The 22,014-nt window shown below is 46.3% G+C and overlaps 1 protein-coding gene across 3 annotated transcripts in view; it reads left to right on the top strand.

Moving 5' to 3' along the window:
• Nucleotides 1–22,014, top strand: part of CATSPERD (cation channel sperm associated auxiliary subunit delta) — an 83,812-nt gene that overhangs the window by 12,594 nt on the left and 49,204 nt on the right. Inside the window, exons 6-10 of one of the 3 annotated variants that reach the window (XM_038740236.1) lie at nucleotides 1,204–1,271; nucleotides 4,333–4,446; nucleotides 7,042–7,128; nucleotides 14,273–14,429; nucleotides 21,418–21,513. In XM_038740236.1, coding sequence (XP_038596164.1) covers nucleotides 1,204–1,271; nucleotides 4,333–4,446; nucleotides 7,042–7,128; nucleotides 14,273–14,429; nucleotides 21,418–21,513 — 522 coding nt within the window. The remainder of the gene's footprint in view (nucleotides 1–1,203; nucleotides 1,272–4,332; nucleotides 4,447–7,041; nucleotides 7,129–14,272; nucleotides 14,430–21,417; nucleotides 21,514–22,014) is intronic. The other 2 variants (XM_038740238.1, XM_038740237.1) reach the window with 2 other exon arrangements.

Below are 22,014 nucleotides of genomic sequence, written 5' to 3'. Positions count from 1 at the left end.
CGAAAAGTAACACAAGGAGTAATAATAACGGTATCTGTTAAGCACTTACTATGTGCCAAGCACTGTTCTAAGCACTGGGGCGGATACAAGATAATCAGGTTGCGGTGGTGGGGGGAGAGTAATTGGCTGACGGATACGAGGAGGGAGGGCGTCCCAGGCCAGAGGCAGGACGTGGGCAAGAGGTCGGCGGCGAGATAGACGAGACGAGGTGCAGTGAGAAGTTGGCGTTAGAGGGCCGAGGCTTGCGGGCCAGGTTGTGTAGGAGAGTAGCGAGGTGAGGTAGGAGGGGGCAAGGTGATGGACTGCTTTGAATGTCTGTGAAAGAAGAGAGGAGTGGGAGGGTCTGTCGTGGACAGGGAATGTGTCTGCTAATTCTGCTCCATTGTGCTCTCCCAAGGACTGAGTACAGTGCTCTGCACATAGTGAGTGCTCAATAAATACGATTGATGGATCTGTAAAATGTTTCAGTGAAAAGACTCAACAAGGTTTGATAAGATTGGGTGGTGGTGGTGGGGGGGGTCAATATTAAATGAAATAGGAAGAGGACTCAAAGGTGACCGCCAGGTTATAAGTGTGGGGGACAGGAAGGCGTGCGATTGGCAGCAGTGATAAGGAAATTTGGAAATGGAAGTGGAGTTAGATGGGAAGAAGATAAGGACCGTTTGTGATGTATTAAGTTGGAATGGAATGGAACACCCTAGTCCAAAAGTACCCAAAAAGTAGAGGGAAATATAAGACCGTAGGGCCGGAGAGAGGTCGGGCCTGAAGATAGAGATTTGGGACTCGTTCAGATGTGTAAGGATTTAATGGGGTGGATGAGGTGATGGAAGGCAGGGGGCAGGTCAGGGCGGGGTAGCAGGGTCTGAGGGAAAAGACATCCTCACCACTTGCTCCCCATCTCCTTCCCTAGCTCACCAAACTCATACGGTTTGAGTCAGGCCCACGGTATTGCCTTCCCGTTGGCGCCAGTTCGTTATTACACTGCCTCGGTCTCGGAAATGAAATAGAGCAGGCAGTTATATCAGCTTTTGAAAAGAGAGGTTCCTGAAGGAAGGAGTCGAAGGCCCAAAACAGCCAGTGGGAGTTAAGGGAGAGGAAATTGATCGTGAGGAGTAATGTGGCATAAAGGGCTCCTTAGCAAGATACAAAATGCAGGTGCTTCTTTTTAAGAAATTTATGTTTCCTACTGTGTTTCTGCTTCAGGTGTTGAGACTAAAGTTTCAACTCTTTCTGGTGAACACTGCTGCTATAGCGTAGAATACCACTGTTCAGTAAGTACATCCTTTTTTCCTAAATCCTACTTTTATCCCTTCTCGTCTTCCCCTTCAACCCCTCCATCCCGCTCTCTCTTTTTTTATCATGCAGCCCATTCATCATCCCTTTTCTGGCCCTGGCTCTTTCTCCCCATCATAATTGGCTTTCTGGTAGCCCAGATGTCAGGGCCAAGAACTGACTCGTGGTCATACAGGCTTAGAGAGGTTCTCTTCACCGACCTACCTACTTTCCCCCTGCCCCAGCGTGGGATTGCCCGCAGCTGCCAATGGGCCTGTTCCAAGGGAAGATATGGTCATATTACCTGGTTAAACCAGTGTTCGGTTCAAACCAGGATTCTGTCTCTAGCAGTTGGCCACAGGGTGCTTGGAGAAACTCTGTGAGGATTGTTTTCCCGGACTCCCATCCAAAATGTAAGGGATGGACCACTGCCTCATTGGCTGGGACTCCTGAAAACGGCAGCCAAGACTGTCTTGAGCTGGAAGACGTCCATAAAGCCCGGGCGACAGGGATACGCGTTGAGATCTACTTGTAGGGCAGGGGTGGTGAGGACAGCGGCTGCTTAGTACAGTGCTCTGCGCGCAGTAAGCGCTCAGTAAAGACGATTGAATGAATGGGGTTTCCATAACAGTTGGCGAACCAGCAGTGGTTAAAGGGAAAATCCAGGGGCCACCTGGGATTATTCCCATCCTTGATACTCTTGGTGGTCCTGAAGCTGAAGAAGAGGAATTATGGATCGAGAAGATAAAGATTAAGTAGGTGGAAGAGGAATAGAAGGAACTAACGCCAAAATGAAGGGTGGAAAAGAAACGAGGGTGGGTGGAAAAAACAAAACAGGTTAAGAGAAAGGATTGCAGTCCAAGAGCTACTAGGTTGTAATCCACCATCACCACCTCTTTGGGTAAATTTCAAGACTGCTTCACCTTATAGCTGCAGTGAATGGAATCGATCAATCAGCGGTATTTATTGAGCGCTTACTGTGTGCAGTACACTGTAGTAAGCCCTTGGGAGAGTACAGTACAGTAGATGTGATGTCTGCCCCCAAGAGAAGCAATGTGGCCTAGTGGAAAGAGTGTGGGACTGAGAGTCGGAGGACCTGGGTTCTAATCTCGGCTCGTCCACTTTTTGTAAATTTCTATGGCATTTGTTAAGTGCTCGCTATGTGTCAGTCACTGTACTAAGCGCTGGGTAGATGCAAGCTAATCAGTACACTGTATTAAGCCCTTGGGAGAGTACAGTAGATGTGATGTCTGCCCCCCAAGAGAAGCAACGTGGCCTAGTGGAAAGAGTGTGGGACTGAGAATCCGAGGACCTGGGTTCTAATCTCGGCTCGTCCACTTTTTGTAAATTTCTATGGCATTTGTTAAGTGCTCGCTATGTGTCAGTCACTGTACTAAACGCTGGGTAGATACAAGCCAGTCAGCTTGGACACAATCCATTTCCCACGTGGGTCTCATTGTCTTAATCCCCATTGTACAAAATGAATTAACTGGGGTACAGAGAAGGGAAGTGACACGCCCAGGGTCACACAGCAGACAAGCGGTGGAACCGAGATTAGAACCCATGTCCTTCCAGCTCCCAGACCCGTGCACTGGGCCACTTGTCTGCTGCGTGACCTTGGGCAAGTCGCTTAACTTCTCTGGGCCTCAGTTTCTTCATCTGTAAAACAGGGATTAAATCCTAGCCCCTGCTACTTAGACCGCGAGCCCCACGTGGACGGGGACGATGTCCACCTGATTATCTTGAATTTTACCCCAGTGCTTCCTTAATCCGGTGTTTGGCACGCAGTAAGGATTTACCAAATGCCACCACTATTAAGGAATTTACAGGCTCGAGGACAGACGACATGAGACGACGAGTGAGGCTTTATTGTGTCAGACCAGTAGTATTCCATCTTCAATCCTGGCGTCAGGGTGCCTGGAGGAAGCATGTGATGGTTGCCCCCCGAGCCGTCCAAACGAAGTCGGGTCTCAAGTTGCCTTTGCGAATGCAGTAGGGGCTAAAAATAATCGGGGGAATCCAATAAATCTAACATGATTTTGCTTGGGAAAAGTAATCCCTGGCCCTCTGCATCATTATCGCCCTTGTGGGATGACTGAATGTATCTAAACTCGTTTTGGGCAAGGAACGTGTCTGCTGCTTCTGTTGTACTGTACTCTCCCAAGCGCTTAGTACAGTGCTCTGCACATAGTAAGTGCTCAGTCAATTCCACTGATTGATTAATTGATCAATCTTGAGATTGATCTTGATTAATTGATTGATTATGAGTATTACGATTGGTATTGTTCCACTCTAGCTGCTGTTATCTTTAAGAGAAGCAGCGTGGCGCAGTGGAAAGAGCTCAGGCTTTGGAGTCAGAGGTCATGGGTTCAAATGCCGACTCCACCACACGTCTGCTGGGTGACTTTGGGCAAGTCACTTAACTTCTCTGAGCCTCAGTTACCTCATCCGTAAAATGGGGATTAAGACTGGGAGCCCTACGTGGGACAACTTGATCACCTTGTAACCCCCCCAGCGCTTAGAACAGTGCTCTGCACGTAGTAAGCGCTTAACAAATGACATTATTATTATTATTATGATTATTCTCTGGGCCTCAGTTACCACATCTGTAAAATGGGGATTAAGACTGTGATCCCCCCCATGGGACAACCTGATCACCTTGTAACCTCCCCAGCGCTCAGTACAGTGCTTTGCACATAGTAAGCGCTTAATAAATGCTACCATTATTATTATTGTGATTTCTTAATCTTCCTTTTTTTTTCCTCTGTTTTTTGGTTTCTGAGGCTTCAAAGAGCGGTTCAAAATCCACCATTCCCAACTCAAAGTATCGAAAAATTCAGTATATGATTAAATTGGGGTTCCTTTGATCAGGTTAGGTCTGCTAAGTAGTGTTTAAGTGCTTAGTACAGTTCTCTGCACACGGTAAGTGTCGGATTAGATTAATCTCATTGATAAATACCATTAGTTGCTTGATATTTTAAAATGCATAAAAATGAGAAAGTGATTCGTGGGTTTTCATTGCGTGTTAATGAGAATAACTTTGTCGTTCTGTGTTTTTAGACTGTAAGTCATTATATTTATGCATATTCGAGAGGAAAACTTGATGATAGCAGCCACATATATTTTTCAACCAGTGCAGGATTGGAATTTGAAGAATTGGTTTTGGAAAATAAGGTATGTTAGACACACAGAATTCATTCATTCACTCATTCAATCAATCAATCGTATTTATTGAGCGCTTACTGTGTGCAGAGCAGAATAACTCGGGTGAGGGGAGAATCTGACCTTCCTTCTTCTTTTGGGATTTAAGGGAGAACGTGCTTCACAATCTGGCTTTCATCTTCATCCCCAGAATTGCTCTCGTTAAACACATTAATGTCCTCCTCCTGGCCAGATCCAACAATCCCTCCTCTGCCCTCAGCTTTAGGATCTGTCTGCTGCTTCTGACACTGTTGGCCACCCCCTCCTCTAGGAGAGGATTTCTAATCTCGGCTTCTAGCCTCCTCTGGCTCTCTTTTTGTCCTCTCCGACTAGGGCTGGGCTTGGCCACTTTTGTCTCCATCGCGTAGCCAGTCAACCGGCTGTATGTACTGAGTGCTTACTGTGCAGGACACTGTACAAAGCGCCTGGGAGAGTACGTGTTGATTAGCAAGAACTGGCGGTTCCTGTCTCTCCCCACTTCAGTCTATACTTCACGCTGCTGCCTGGATCATCTTTGTGCAGAAACGCTCTGGGCATGTTACTCCCCTCCTCACAAATCTCCAGTGGCTGCCTGTCAGCCTACGCATCAAGCAAAAACTCCTCACCCTGGGCTTCAAGGCTGTCCATCCCCTCGCCCCCTTTCTACCTCACCTCCCTTCTCCCCTTCTCCGGCCCAGCCCGCACCCTCCGCTCCTCTGCCGCTAACCTCCTCACCGGGCCTCGTTCTCGCCCATCCCGCCGTCGACCCCCGGCCCACGTCCTCCCCCTGGCCCGGAACGCCCTCCCTCCGCCCATCCGCCACGCTAGCTCTCTTCCTCCCTTCAAAGCCCTACTGAGAGCTCACCGGCCTTCCCAGACTGAGCCCCCTTTTTCCTCTCATTCATTCAATCGTATTTATTGAGCGCTTACTGTGTGCAGAGCACTGTACTAAGTGCTTGGGAAGTACAAGTTGGCAACATTATAGAGACGGTCCCTACCCAACAGCGGGCTCACAGTCTAGAAGGGGGAGACAGACAACAAAACAGAACATATTAACAAAATAAAATAAATTGAATAAATATGTACGAATAAAATAAATAAATAGAGTAATAAATACGTACAAACATATATACATATATACAGGTGGTGTGGGGAGGGGAAGGAGGTATGCCTATTGCCTGTGCTGTTATGCTGAGAGCTGCAGTGATATGCGACTTTAAGACTCTGTTCACTCACCTCTCCCTCTTCTCCCTCATCATCATCTTCATCGCCTTCATCTTCATCGCCTTCTTCATCTATGTCCTCCAAACCCTCCTCCTCTTCGTCGTCATCTTCTTCCCCTTCCCCTTCTTCATCATCCTTGTCAGGAACCTCCTCCCCGCCCTCCCTCCTTCCCCTCCCCACAGCACCTGTATATATGTTTGTACAGATTTATGCCTCTACTTATTTTACTTGTACGTATTGACTCTTCTATTTATTGTGTTAATGACGTGCATCTGGCTTTAATTCTATTTGTTCTGACGCCTTGACACCTGTCCACGTGTTCTGTTTTGTTGTCTGTCTCCCCCTTCTAGACTGTGAGCCCGTCGTTGGGTAGGGACCGTCTCTAGATGTTGCCAACTTGGACTTTGGAGGAACGGAAGATGTGAGAAGAGGGGTAGTGGGCGAAGAGAGCCAATAATTTAGCCCTGAATCATGGGGCACGTATCATGGCTGTTGTCTCCTGCTAGCACCCTATGCTCCTTCAACTAAAGTAGGAAGCAAAATGTTCTTAAAATGGTTTCTCTCTAGTCAGAGATCCATCTTCCCCCTGGTTGGTTAATTGCCCCAGACTAATTCATTCATTGATTCATTTAATTGTATTTATTGAGCGCTTACTGTGTGCAGAGCACTGTACTAAGCGCTTGGGAAGTACAAGCTGGCAACATATAGAGACGATCCCTACCCAACAGCGGGCTCACAGTCTAGAAGGGGGAGACAGACAACAAAACAAGACGTATTAACAAAATAAAATAAATAGAATAAATATGTACTACTAATAATAATGGTATTTGTTACGTGCTTACTATGTGTCAAGCACTGTTCCCAGCGCTGGGGTAGATACAGGGTCATCAGGTCGGACACGGTTCCTTGCCCACATTGGGCTCACAGTCGAAGGAGGAGGGGGACGAGGCATTGAATCCCCAATATACAGTTGAGGAAACTGAGGCCCAGAGATGTTAAATGACTTGCCCGAGGTCACGCAGCAAGCCAGCGGTGGCACTGGAATTAGAATCCAGGTCCTGCTGCTTCCCCAAGAATTTAAGAATTTGTGATCATGAGCGATGATTCATTTTGCTTCTTCCTGGCCTCATTGGTGATGAAATGCCAGAGAATCTTTCCTGGTCCTGCGTCCCCTTAGAGGCTATATAAATATTGTCCAAGTCACTCCCGGATTCTGTTATTTGGGCTCTTTTTTCGTTCACTAGCTGGCCTGGTAATGTGGAATTAAATATGGGTGGGTAGGAAGTCTTTCGACTGGACCAGACTCTGGGCTCGGCCAGCATACTAGGACGATGCAATGATATATATATTTTTTTGATCCCCTAGGTAAATCAAATGAATTATTTAGAAGGTGCCTTTTACTTTCATTCTGTATCGAACACCGGACTGCTTTATAGTAATGGAGTAGATCAGGTAGGTGTTGTGTGTGTTATTTTTAATGGTTCAGAAGGTACATTTTTTTGTGATTTTTTTCCCCCCGTGTTTGCACATGTTCATCCCATTCAAGGAGAGAAAGGCTCTTCAGGAATTGACTTGTATTGGTACCAAAAAAAGGCAACGATCATTATTTACTACAACTCAGCTCTAGCAGTGCATTTTGATGTCTCAATCAATAATAATAATAATAATAATTATGGTATTCGTTAAGCGCTCACTATGTGCCGAGCACTGTTCTAAGCACTGGGGTGGATACAGGGTAATCAGGCTGTCCCACGTGGGGCTCACACTTTTAATCCCCATTTTACAGATGAGGGAACTGAGGCCCAGAGAAGTGAAGTGACTTGCCTAAGGTCACACAGCAGACAAGTGGTGGAGCTGGGATTAATAATAATAATTTTAGTATTTGTTAAGTGCTTAAGTGCTTAGAGAAGCAGCGTGGCTCAGTGGAAAGAGCCCGGGCTTTGGAGTCAGAGGTCATGGGTTCAAATCCCGGCTCCACCAATTGTCAGCTGTGTGACTTTGGGCAAGTCACTTGGCTTCTCTGGGCCTCAGTTCCCTCATCTGTAAAATGGGGATGAAGACTGTGAGCCCCCCATGGGACAACCTGATCACCTTGTAACCTCCCCAGCACTTAGAACAGCACTTTGCACATAGTAAGCTCCTAATAAATGCCATCCAGCACTTAGAACAGTGCCCAGCGTTTAGAACAGTGCTTTGCACATAGTAAGCACTTAATAAATGCCATCGTTATTATTATTACTATGTGTAAAGCACCGTTCTGAGCGCCGGGGAGGATACAGAGTGATCAGGGTGCCCCATGTGGGGCTCACAGTCTTAATCCCCATTGTACAGATGAGATAACCGAGGCACAGAGAAGTGAAGTGACTTGCCCAAAGTCGCACAGCTGACAAGCGGCGGAGCTGGGATTTGAACCTCTGACTTGTCCTCTGACTCCCGAGGCCGTGCTCTTTCCACTAAGCCACGCTGCTTCTCCGGAGCGCTGGATCGGCCCAGTTTCCTGTCAGGAAGCTTTAGTAAAGATCCAGTCGGCACTCGGGGGCCCGTCTGTCAAGAATCCTAAAATGTTGCACAAATGAGGGGATATTGGAGAATGGAAGCAGAGATAATAATAATAATAATATTTATTAAGCGCTTACTATGTGCAAAGCACTGTTCTAAATGCTGGGGAGGATACAAGGTGATCAGGTTGTCCCACGGGGGGGCTCACAGTCTTCATCCCCATTTTCCAGATGAGGTAACTGAGGCACAGAGAAGTTAAGTGTCTTGCCCAAAGTCACACAGCTGACAGTTGGCGGAGCCGGGATTTGAACCCACGACCTCTGACTCCAAAGCCCGGGCTCTTTCCACTGAGCCACGCTGCTGCTCTAGATGGGCAAGGCAGGATTTAAAAATAAATAAAACTTCCGGGTATGTAGTCGGGTTAGCTGGGTGCTCACCGGAAGTCTCGGCTGAATCAATCAGTCAATCAGTCGTATTTATTGAGCGCTTACTGTGTGCAGAGCACTGTACTAAGCGCTTGGGAAGTCCAAGTTGGCAACATATAGAGAATGTGAGTGAGAATGTGAGAGAGTGGGCTCACAGTCTAGAAGGCTGAAGGTCTTGTCCTGTATATATGTATATATGTTTGTACATATTTTTTACTCTATTTATTTATTTATTTTATTTGTACATATCTAGTCTATTTCTTTTATTTTGTTAGTATGTTTGGTTTTGTTCTCTGTCTCCCCCTTTTAGACTGTGAGCCCACTGTTGGGTAGGGACTGTCTCTATATGTTGCCAATTTGTACTTCCCAAGCGCTTAGTACAGTGCTCTGCACATAGTAAGCGCTCAATAAATACGATTGATGATGATGATGATGATGAAGGTGAGTGAGTGGGTATATGGGAGTGGTCGAGAGGAGCTTGGGAAGTACTCGGTCTTCTTTTGATGATGATGATGATGGTATTTATTAAGCGCTTACTATGTGCCAAGCACTGCTCTAAGCACTGGGGTGGATACAAGTTAATGAGGTTGGATGCAGTCCCTGGTCCACATGGGACTCGCAGGTAACTGAGGCCCAGAGAATTGAAGTGACTTGCCCAAGGTCACACAGCAGACAAGTGGCAGAGCCGGGATTAGAACTCAGGTCCTTCTGACTCCCAGGACTGTTATCTACCCGCTAGGCCATGCTGCTTCCTATGCTGCCTGTCCACCGTGGACATGCTAGTACCTTTCCGCTCTCTCACCACTCCATCCATGGAAATAGGTGGCCTTCTACTGTTCCTTTTTAAAAAAGATTTGACACTTTTTAAACTATGAAAATTTTACGTTACGCGGGCAAGGGGGCACCCATTGAATTCTAAAGCAGGGACAGGGACTATATCCAACCTGATTCCGCTCTCTCACACTCCATCCATGGAAATAGATGGCCTTCTACTGTTCCTTTTTAAAAAAGATTTGACACTTTTTAAACTATGAAAATTTTACGTTACGCGGGGAAGGGGGCACCCATTGAATTCTAAAGCAGGGATAGGGACTATATCCAACCTGATTCCGCTCTCTCACACTCCGTCCATGGAAATAGGTGGCCTTCTACTGTTCCTTTTTAAAAAAGATTTGACACTTTTTAAATTATGAAAATTTTACGTTACGCGGGCAAGGGGGCACCCATTGAATTTTAAAGCAGGGACAGGGACTATATCCAACCTGATTCCGCTCTCTCACACTCCGTCCATGGAAATAGGTGGCCTTCTACTGTTCCTTTTTAAAAGAGATTTGACACTTTTTAAACTATGAAAATTTTACGTTACGCAGGGAAGGGGGCACCCATTGAATTCTAAAGCAGGGACAGGGACTATATCCAACCTGATTATCTTGTCTCTACCCCCAGCTCTGAATCCGGTGCTTGGCGCGTAGTAAACGCTTAACCCATACCACCATCGTTATTAAAAGTATTATTAACAGACAAGAGTGGCTTGCCAATCAGATTTATTTTCAGCGTCTTGCTTTATTAATACCACTAATGAAGCCTGTCCTAAGTACTGGGTTAATCACACAAAATTCAGCGAAGACCCCAGCTCACTCAGTGAGGGATGACCGCGAGCCCATTGTTGGGCAGGGACCGTCTCTGCACTTCCCAAGCGCTTAGTACAGTGCTCTGCACACAGTAAGCGCTCAATAAATGCAACTGACTGAATGGATGAGAGCTATAGAACAATCAATCAATTGTATTTATTGATTGATTGAACAAGAAGAGTGTAATCTGTTCCATAAACTCCTTGAGGGCTGGAATCGTGTTTACCAGTACTGTTGTACTGTATTATCCCAAGCGCTTAGTCCAGTGCTCTGCACACAGTAAGCAATCAATCAGTGCCATTGATTGAGTGAAAAACCAATCATCAATCGTATTTATTTATTGAGCGCTTACTGTGTGCAGAGCACTGTGCAGAGCACCGGTTTTCAATCGGTGAAAACCGGGCGAAATCAATCAATCCATCATTGTTATTTATTGAGCACTTACTGCGTACAGAGCACTGTAGTAAGCGCTTGGGCGGGTACAGTAGCGGCGTGGCTCAGTGGAAAGAGCCCGGGCTTCAGAGTCAGAGGTCGTGGGTTCAAGTCCCGGCTCCGCCAACTGCCAGCTGGGTGACTTTGGGCAAGTCACTTCACTTCTCTGGGCCTCGGTTCCTTCATCTGTAAAATGGGGATTAATGTGAGCCCCCCGTGGGACAACCTGATCGCCTTGTAACCTCCCCAGCGCGTAGTAAGGGCTTAATAAATGCCATCATCATCATCGCAATACAACTGAATTGGGAGCCAAGATTCCCTGCCCACAAGGAGCTTAGCTTCTCCGGGGGGGCGACAGACGTTTAATGTAAGTTACGGATGTCAGTGGTAAAATAAATAACTTAATAGTTGGAGGGGGACAGCCTTGGGGGGGTCTCACTGCTCAGACCGAACTGAGAAATCCCCCTAGCCTGATCGACATTCAATCAATCAATCAATCGTATTTATTGAGCGCTTACTGTGTGCAGAGCACTGGACTACGCGCTTGGGAAGTACAAGTTTCATTCGAAACTTTTTTGATGACGGTGATGATGATGGTGGCATTTATTAATCAATCAATCAATCAATCGTATTTATTGGGCGCTTACTGTGTGCACAGCACTGTACTAAGCGCTTGGGAAGGACAAGTTGGCAACACACAGAGACAGTCCCTACCCAACAGCGGGCTCACAGTCTAAAAGGGGGAGACAGAGAACAAAACCAAACATACTAACAAAAGAAAATAAATAGAATAGATAGGTACAAGTAAAATAAATAAATAAAGAAATATTAAGTTCTAAGCGCTGGGGTAGATCCACGCTAATCAGGTTGGACACAGTCCCTGTTCCACAGGGGGCTCACAGGTAAACTGAGGCACAGAGAAGTGAAATGACTTGCCCAGGGTCACCCCACAGACAGCTGATGAAGCTGGGATTCAGTCATTCATTCATTCATTCAGTCGTATTTATATGTTGCCAGCTCGGACTTCCCAAGCGCTTAGCACAGTGCTCTGCACACGGTAAGCACTCAATAAATACGAATGAATGAATGAGCGCTTACCGTGTGCAGAGCATCATCATCATCATCATCAATCGTATTTATTGAGCGCTTACTATGTGCAGAGCACTGTACTAAGCGCTTGGGAAGTACACGTTGGCAACATAATTGGGCAATTCGGCAGCACTGCTCCAGCCTCTACCCTCCCTCTGCTCTTTAGCTGCGATAGATTGCAGATCCAAGCGCTTAGTACAGGGCTCTGCACCCAGTAAGCGCTCAATAAATACAATTGACTGAGTCCCCTCATTCGGTTGGGGGCTGGTGATGATAGTCTTCTTTCAGGAACGATGGATGAGCCTTGCCCTGGGAGTAGAAACAGTGGTACTTTGGGTGCAAAGCTCAGTATTGTGTGGAGAATAATATAGGTTTGAGCTTAGTCAGTCAGTCATTGGTATTTACTGAGCGCTTACTGTGTGCAGAGCACGGTACTAAGCGCTTGGGAGCGTACACTATAGCAATAAACAGAGAATAATACGAGTTTGAGCTTAGTCAGTCATTGGTATTTACTGAGCGCTTATTGTGTGCAGAGCACGGTACTAAGTGCTTGGGAGCGTACACTATAGCAATAAACAGAATAATACGAGTTTGAGCTGTCAGTCAGTCATTGGTATTTACTGAGCGCTTACTGTGTGCAGAGCACGGTACTAAGCACTTGGGAGCGTACACTATAGCAGTAAACAGAGAATAATACGAGTTTGAGCTTAGTCAGTCAGTCATTGGTATTTACTGAGCGCTTACTGTGTGCAGAGCACGGTACTAAGCGTTTGGGAGCGTACACTATAGCAATAAACAGAATAATACGAGTTTGAGCTTAGTCAGTCAGTCATTGGTATTTATTGAGCGCTTACTGTGTGCAGAGCACGGTACTAAGCGCTTGGGAGCGTACACTATAGCAATAAACAGAGAATAATACGAGTTTGAGCTTAGTCAGTCAGTCATTGGTATTTACTGAGCGCTTACTGTGTGCAGAGCACGGTACTAAGCGCTTGGGAGCGTACACTATAGCAGTAAACAGAGAATAATATGAGTTTGAGCTTAATCAGTCAGTCATTGGTATTTACTGAGCGCTTACTGTGTGCAGAGCACGGTACTAAGCGTTTGGGAGCGTACACTATAGCAATAAACAGAGAATAATACGAGTTTGAGCTTAGTCAGTCAGTCATTGGTATTTACTGAGCGCTTACTGTGTGCAGAGCACGGTACTAAGCACTTGGGAGCGTACACTATAGCAGTAAACAGAGAATAATACGAGTTTGAGCTTAGTCAGTCAGTCATTGGTATTTACTGAGCGCTTACTGTGTGCAGAGCACGGTACTAAGCGTTTGGGAGCGTACACTATAGCAATAAACAGAATAATACGAGTTTGAGCTTAGTCAGTCAGTCATTGGTATTTATTGAGCGCTTACTGTGTGCAGAGCACGGTACTAAGCGCTTGGGAGCGTACACTATAGCAATAAACAGAGAATAATACGAGTTTGAGCTTAGTCAGTCATTGGTATTTACTGAGCGCTTATTGTGTGCAGAGCACGGTACTAAGCGCTTGGGAGCGTACACTATAGCAGTAAACAGAGAATAATACGAGTTTGAGCTTAGTCAGTCAGTCATTGGTATTTACTGAGCGCTTACTGTGTGACTGTGTGACTGACTAGTCATTGGTATTTATTGAGCACTTACTGTGTGCAGAGCACGGTACTAAGCGCTTGGGAGCGTACACTATAGCAATAAACAGAGAATAATACGAGTTTGAGCTTAGTCAGTCATTGGTATTTATTGAGCGCTTACTGTGTGCAGAGCACGGTACTAAGCGCTTGGGAGCATAAACAGACACATTCCTTGCCCACAACGGGCAACGTGGGACAACCTGATTACCCTGTACTCTCCCCCCAGCGCTTAGAACAGTGCTTGGCACATAGTAAGCGCTTAACAAATGCCATTATTATTATTATTATTGGTATAAATACATAAATTACAGATATGTACGTAAGTGCAGTGGGGCTGAGAATAGGCAAATGCCCATCTGGTCCCCTCTTATACTTTGCCCTGCTGTTATTTTTTGCCAAATTGGCCCAATAGCTTCAAAATAATAATAATAATAATAATAATAACAATAATAACAATTACAGTATTCATGAAGCGCTTTCTATGTGCCAGACACTGTACTAAGTGCTGGGGTGGATACAAGCAAATAATCATCATCATCATAGCATTTGTTAAGCGCTTACCATGTGCGAAGCACTCAGGTTGGACACAGTCCATGCCCACATGGGGCTCACAGCCTCAATCCCCATTTTACAGATGAGGTAACTGAGGCACAGGGAAGTTAAGTGACCTGCCTAAAGCCACACAGCAGACAAGCGGCGGAGCCCGGGATTAGAACCCATGACCTTTTGACTCCCGGGCTAATGCTCTTTCCACTAGGCCACCCGGCTTCTCTTCATTTAATGATTTAACCAGGGAATTACTTTGGACATAGTTTTCTTGCCCGGCAATGAAATGATTTTGCTTTTCTTCCAGGGAGTTTTTAAGTTTACCAGGCACCCGTTAGGAAAAATCATGCTGTCGCCGTTCACTATGGCCTTTTCAGAAACCGTGACCAGCCTTCGCCCTCCAGGATTGAAGGGGATCATAATTTTCTGGACGAAAAGAGACATGAAAATTTCATTTAATTGTGGTGAGCGACCGTGAGCAAGTCGTGAAAAATTACCATTTGCCCGGTCTCTGCTTGGGCCTCGTTATTTTTCTCGTGGCTCAGTGGGAAGAGCCCGGGCTTGGGGGTCAGAGGTCATGGGTTCTAATCCTGGCCCCGCCACTTGTCAGCTGCGTGGCTTTGGGCAAATCACTTAATTTCTCTGTGCCTCACTTCCCTCATCTGTCAAATAATAATAATAATAATAATAATAATAATGTTGGTATTTGTTAAGCACTTACTATGTGCGAAGCACTGTTCTAAGTGCTGGGGAGGTTACAAGGTGATCAGGTTGTCCCACAGAGGGCTCCCAGTCTTCATCCCCATTTTCCAGGTGAGGGAACTGAGGCCCAGAGAAGTGAAGTGACTTGCCCAATGTCACACAGCTGGCAAGTGGCGGAGCTGGGATTCGAACCCATGACCTCTGACTCCAAAGCCCGGGCTCTTTCCACTGAGCCACGCTGCTTCTCTAATGGGGATTAAGACTATGAGCCCCACGTGGGGCAACCTGATAACTTTGTACCTACCTCAGCACGTGGCACATAGTAAGCGCTTACCAATACCCTTCTTCTTCTTCTTCTTCTTCTTCTTCTTCTTCTTCTTCTTCTTCTTCTCCTTCTTCTCCTCCTCCTCCTCCTCCTCCTCCTCCTCCTCCTCCTCCTCCTCCTCCTCCTCCTCCTCCTCCTCCTCCTCCTCCTCCTCCTCCTCCTTCTTCTTCTCCTTCTTCTTCTCCTCCTTCTCCTTTGCTTTGTGATTGAAATACAAGAACTGCAGTGTTCTTGGCTTCCAGGGGGTGGGCACGTCATCAACTAGTTCTGTTCAGTTTCAATCAATCAATCAATCAATTGTATTTATTGAGCGCTTACTGTGTGCAGAGCACTGTACTAAGCGCTTGGGAAGTACAAGTTGGCAACCTGACTTTTCTCCTCTCCTCCCCTGTCACCTCTAGCCCTTATGGATTTGATTATACCCTTCCCAAGCATCTGTTCGTATACAGTGCTCTGCACACAGTGGGCGCTCAATAAATACAACTGAATGAATGAATGTAACCAACTGTAAACTCAGTTCAGTCAGCGGTCTTCATTGAGCACTTACTGTGAGGCGAGCACGGTACTAAACTCTTGACTAAACTCCTTCCCTTCCCCATGGCACCTGCATATATGTATATATGTTTGTATGTATTTATTGCTCTATTCATTTATTTATTTTACTTGTACATATCTATTCTATTTATTTTATTTTGTTCGTGTGTTTGGTTTTGTTCTCTGTCTCCCCCTTCTAGACTGTGAGCCTGCTGTTGGGTAGGGACCGTCTCTATGTGTTGCGAACTTGTACTTCCCAAGCGCTTAGTACAGTGCTCTGCACACAGTGGGCGCTCAATAAATACGACTGAATGAATGAATGTAACCAACTGTAAACTCAGTTCAGTCAGCGGTCTTCATTGAGCACTTACTGTGAGGCGAGCACGGTACTAAACTCTTGACTAAACTCCTTCCCTTCCCCATGGCACCTGCATATATGTATATATGTTTGTATGTATTTATTGCTCTATTCATTTATTTATTTTACTTGTACATATCTATTCTATTTATTTTATTTTGTTCGTGTGTTTGGTTTTGTTCTCTGTCTCCCCCTTCTAGACTGTGAGCCCGCTGTTGGGTAGGGACCGTCTCTACGTGTTGCCAACTTGTACTTCCCAAGCGCTTAGTACAGTGCTCTGCACATGGTAAGCGCTCAATAAATACGATTGATTGATTGATTTATCGATTGATTGAGAGAGCATCACGTAACAAAGTTGGTCGCCACATTCCCTGCCCACATGGAGCTTACAGGCTAGAGGGGGAATCATTCCCTGAGGCTTCGGACTGCCTCCAGAAGCCCCTCTTCCCCCCCTTTTTTTTAAAATGGCATTTATTAAGCGCTTACTATGTGCAAAGCACTGTTCTAAGCACTGGGGAGGTTACAAGGTGATCAGGTTGTCCCCCGGGGGGCTCACAGTCTTCATCCCCATTTTCCAGATGAGGTAACCGAGGCCCAGAGAAGTGAAGCGACTTGCCCAAAGTCACACAGCTGACAATGGGCGGAGCTGGGCTTCGAACCCATGACCCCTGACTCCAAAGCCCGGGCTCTTTCCACTGAGCCACGCTGCTTCCAAGTGGAGCTGAAGGATGGGTGGGAGGGGAGAATAATAATACTAATGATTAGTATTTTAGACTGTGAGCCCACCTTTTAGACTGTGAGCCCACTGTTGGGTAGGGACTGTCTCTATATGTTGCCAATTTGTACTTCCCAAGCGCTTAGTACAGTGCTCTGCACACAGTAAGTGCTCAATAAATACGATTGATGCTGATAATGATGATAATAATAATAATAATAATTGTGGCATTTGTTATAAAGGGCTTACTCTGTGCCAGGCCCTGAATTAAGGTCTGGGATAGATTATGAATCTGTCAGATTGGACACAGTCCCTGTCCCGCATGGGGCTCACAGTGTTAATATGTTTTAATATGTTAATATGTTTTGTTTTGTTATCTGTCTCCCCCTTCTAGACTGTGAGCCCGTTGTTGGGTAGGGACTGTCTCTAGATGTTGCCAACTTGGACTTCCCAAGCGCTTAGTACAGTGCTCTGCACACAGTAAGCGCTCAATAAATACGATCGATTGATTGATTAATCTTCATTTTACAGATAATACTCATAATAATGATGATGGCATTTATTACGCACTTACTGTAAGTAAGTGCGTAATAAATGCCATCATCATTATTATTACCGTGGGCAAAGCACTGTTCTAAGCGCTGGGGAGGCAACAGGGTGATCAGGTTGTCCCGCGGCGGGGAGCTCACAGTCTTAATCCCCATTTTCCAGATGAGGGAACTGAGGCCCAGAGAAGTGAAGCGACTTGCCCAGAGTCGCCCGGCTGACAGTTGGCGGAGCCGGGATTTGAACCCACGACCTCGGACTCCAAAGCCCGGGCTCTTTCCACTGAGTTAGGTGGTTTCCCAAGGTCACGCAGCAGACAAATGGCAGAGCCGGGGTCAGAATCCATATCCTGCTGACTCCGAGGCCCTTGCTCTGTTCACTAGGCCACGCTGGGCCGTTAGCAACACAGATGAGGGTGAAATGGAGGATAATTTGTTAGTTTTATACCTGGGGCATGTGTCAACGGCTCAGCTCCTACTTTTTATAACTAATGATGATGGCATTTGTTAAGCACTTACTATGTGCAAAGCACTGGGGAGGATACAAGGTGCTCAGGTTGTCCCCCGGGGGGCTCCCAGTCTTCATCCCCATTTTCCAGATGAGGTCACTGAGGCCCAGAGAAGTGAAGTGACTTGCCCAAAGTCACACATCATCATCATCATCAATCGTATTTATTGGGCGCTTACTGTATGCAGAGCACTGTACTAAGCGCTTGGGAAGTACAAATTGGCAACGTATAGAGACAGTCCCTACCCAACAGTGGGCTCACAGTCTAAAAGGGGGAGACAGAGAACAAAACCAAACATACTAACAAAATAAAATAAATAGAATAGATATGTACAAGTAAAATAAATAGAGTAATAAATATGTACAAACAGATATCCATATATACAGGTGCTGTGGGGAAGGGAAGGAGGTAAGGTGGGGGGATGGAGAGGGGGATGAGGGGGAGAGGAAGGAAGGGGCTCAGTCTGGGAAGGCCTCCTGGAGGAGGTGAGCTCTCAGTAGGGCCTGACACAGCTGACAAGTGGCAGAGCTGGGATTTGAACCCATGACCTCTGACTCCAACTAATGCTAAGGATGCCCCTCTCCCTCCCCCCCACCCCTCCAGCATCTTTACCCAGGGTGGGGGTGGAGAGATTGCTTTCAGGTCAATCAATCCATTTCACTCCACTCCTCTTATCTTCAGCCCCCGAAATCAATCGATCGTATTTATTGAGCGCTTACTGTGTGCAGAGCACTGGACTGAGCGCTTGGGAAGTCCAAGTTGGCAACATATAGAGACAGTCCCTACCCAACAGTGGGCTCACAGTCTAAAAGGGGGAGACAGAGAACAAAACCAAACATACTAACAAAAGAAAATAAATAGAATAGATATGTACAAGGAAAATAAATAGAGTAATAAATATGTACAAACAGATATACATATATACAGGTGCTGTGGGGAAGGGAAGGAGCCAAACCACCTTTTTATGGTATTTGTCGAACCCTTATTATGTGCCAGGCACTGTACTAAGTGCTGGGGTAGATACAGAAGCAGCGTGGCTTAGTGGAGTCAGAGGTCGTGGGTTCTAATCCCGACTCCGCCACTAATCGGCTGTGTGACTTTGGGCAAGCCGCTTAACTTCTCTGTGCCTCAGTTACCTCATCCGGAAAACGGGGATTAAGGCTGTGAGCCTCACGTGGGACAAGCTGATTACTTTGTATCCCCCCCCCCAGCGCTTAGAACAGTGCTTGGCCCGTAGTAAGCGCTTAACAAATGCCGTCATTATTATTATTACAAGGTAGATACAAGATACAGTCATCTTGGACACGGTCCATGCCCGATTTGGACATGGGTTTGGGTGGGGTGATTTTGCTTCTCACAACCTGCCAGTAGCAACCGTCATCCCCTTAACCCAGCTGAGATGCTACGGAAGGAGTGAGAGAAAGAGGAAGAAGAATGGGCAGGGAATGTGTCTGCTTATTCTTATTTTGTGCTCTCCCAAACACAATAAGCGCTCAATAAATGCAACTGAATGAATTCTGGCCTCTGATGAAGAGGAGGGAGGAGGGCTGCTGTCGGACCCTGTGACTGTCTCGCCAGGCGACAGAGAAATTCACGTTTAATGAACCACGTCCCACTTGGGGCTCGCAGTCTTAATCCCTGTTTTACAGCTGAGGGAACCGAGGCCCAGAGAAGTTAAACGACTCGCCCAAGGTCACCCAGCAGACAAGTGGCAGAGCTGGAATTAGAACCCAGGTCCTTCTGACTCTGGTCTATCTGGTCTCCCCCCCTTCAAAGCCGTACTACAGTCACACCTCCTCCAAGAGGCCTTCCCCGACGAGGCTATTCGCCCTCCCTTCTGTGCCGTCTGCGTTCTTGGTCCCGTAGCCCTGCAGCACCTCGATATCCGCCCCGCCGCCATCCCCAAAGCATGTTCGGACGCATCCTTACACTCCGCCATTTCCCTAGCTAGAATTTATTTGAATGTCTGTCTCCCGCTCTCGGCTCTGAGTTCCTTGTAGGCAAGGAATATGTCAACTCTACTGTATTGCTCTCTCCCAAGCACCTATTACAGTGCTTGTCGTCCATCTCCCCCTTCTAGACCGTGAGCCCGCTGTTGGGTAGGGACCGTCTCTATACGTTGCCGACTTGTACTTCCCAAGTGCTGCTTAGTACAGTGCTCTGCACGCAGTAAGCGCTCAGTAAATCCGATTGAGTGAATGAACAGCAAGTGGTTTATAAATGCCATCGATCGATCGATTGATTGGGCCTTCCCTTTTTTTATAGATGCAGTGTGGTCATCGTCCAGTTATCATATTGCTCCAAAATGTCACTTTTGTTCTCTTTGTGTAGGTGTTTTTCTGAAAAGAATCTCCTTGGCTCATTTCTGCTATTTTAGAGCGACCTAGTTTGGGCTTTTTTTTATTGTTTTATTGTCCAAAGGAGTCAGGTGGACCTGGGTTCTAATCCTGGCTCTGCTACTTGTCTGCGGTGTGACACCTTGGGCAAGTCGCTGGACTTCTCTGGGCCTCAGTTATCTCATCTGGAAAATGGGGATTAAGACTGCCAGCCCCATTTGGGTCATGAATGGTGCCCAGGATGGTTAGCTTGGATCTACCCTATTCATTCATTCATTCATTCAATCGTATTTATTGAGCGCTTACTGTGTGCAGAGCACTGGACTAAGCGCTTGGGAAGGACAAGTTGGCAACATATAATCAATCAATCAATCAATCAATCGTATTTATTGAGCGCTTACTATGTGCAGAGCACTGGACTAAGCGCTTGGGAAGGACAAGTTGGCAACATCTAGAGACGGTCACCACCCAACAGTGGGCTCACAGTCTAGAAGGGGGAGACAGAGAACAAAACAAAACATATTAGCAAAATAAAATAAATAGAATAAATATGTACAAATGAAATAAATAAATAAATAGAGTAATAAATACTCTAATAATAAATAAATAAATAGAGCTTAGTATAGTGCCTGGCACAAATACCATTAAAAAATATAATTTGAACACGGTGCCTTTTATTTACTCTAGGTTGTGATCTCCTGGTGGGCAAGAATCAAATCTCCCAGCATCTAGAATTGTTGTTGATGAGTAATAATAAGAAGAATAATGATAATAATGATAGTATTGTTAAGCGTTTACTGTATGCCAAGCACTGTTCTAAGCACTGGGGTGGATACGGTTAATCAGGTTGGACCCACATGGGGCTTATGCATTTCATCTCCGTTTTCCAGATGAGGCAACTGAGGTTTAGAGAAGTTCTTTGTGCCTCAGTTACCTCATCTGGAAAACGGGGATTAAGGCTGTGAGCCCCCCGTGGGACAAGCTGATTACTTTGTATCCCCCCCCAGCGCTTAGAACAGTGCTTGGCCCGTAGTAAGCGCTTAACAAATACCGTCATTATCATTATTACAAGGTAGATACAAGATACAGTCATCTCGGACACAGTCCATGTCCCACTTGGGGCTCGCAGTCTTAATCCCTGTTTTACAGATGAGGGAACCGAGGCCCAGAGAAGTTAAACGACTTGCCCAAGGTCACCCAGCAGACGAGTGGCGGAGCTGGGATTGGAACCTAGGTCCTTTCGGCTCTCGGGCCCGCGCTCTAACCACTAAGCAACACCGCTTCTCTCCCAACCAAAAACTTCCACACCGAAGCTGTGGAACGGGTTTTAGACATCGCGTTTTAGCGTTCGTCACCTATTCTTCGTAAATCAATTGAACGGTAAACTCTAAGAGCATTGATGCTAATAACTGCTTTTTTGTTCTCTAGGTCAGACTATGGATCCTGTTATTATTTGGAGGACAAGACGTTTTCCCCACACTTCCATTTCTGCAATCAACAGCTCTCTGTTCTACGTTACAGCCTGTGCGTACTTTATGGGATGTAGTGATAAGAGCGATCGTGATACTTGTTAAGCGGTTATTATGTGCCCAGTACTGTACTTCCCAAGCGCTTAGTACAGTGCTCTGCACACAGTAAGCGCTCAGTAAATACGATTGAATGAATGAGTGAATGAATACTAAGCCCTGGGGTACATACAACATACAAGCTAGTCAGGCCAGACATAATGATGGCATCTGTTAAGCGCTTACTATGTGCCAAGCACTGTTCTAAGCGCTGGGGGGATACGAGGTGATCAGGTTGTCCCACATGGGGCTCACCGTCTTAATCCCCATTTTACAGATGAGGGAACTGAGGCCCAGAGAAGTGAAGCGACTTGCCCAAGGTCCCACAGCTGACAAGTGGCGGAGTCGGGATTTGAACCCATGACTTCTGGCTCCCAAGCCCGGGCTTTTTCCACTCAACCGCGCTGCTTCTCTCATGGTCCCTGTCCCATGTGGGGCTTACAGTTTAACCAGAAGGGAG

This window comes from Tachyglossus aculeatus, chromosome X1, assembly GCF_015852505.1.
Source record: "Tachyglossus aculeatus isolate mTacAcu1 chromosome X1, mTacAcu1.pri, whole genome shotgun sequence".
Taxonomy (NCBI): Eukaryota; Metazoa; Chordata; class Mammalia; order Monotremata; family Tachyglossidae; genus Tachyglossus; species Tachyglossus aculeatus.
Note: the sequence above shows the minus strand (reverse complement) of the source record. Positions and strands in the feature narration are given on the sequence as shown.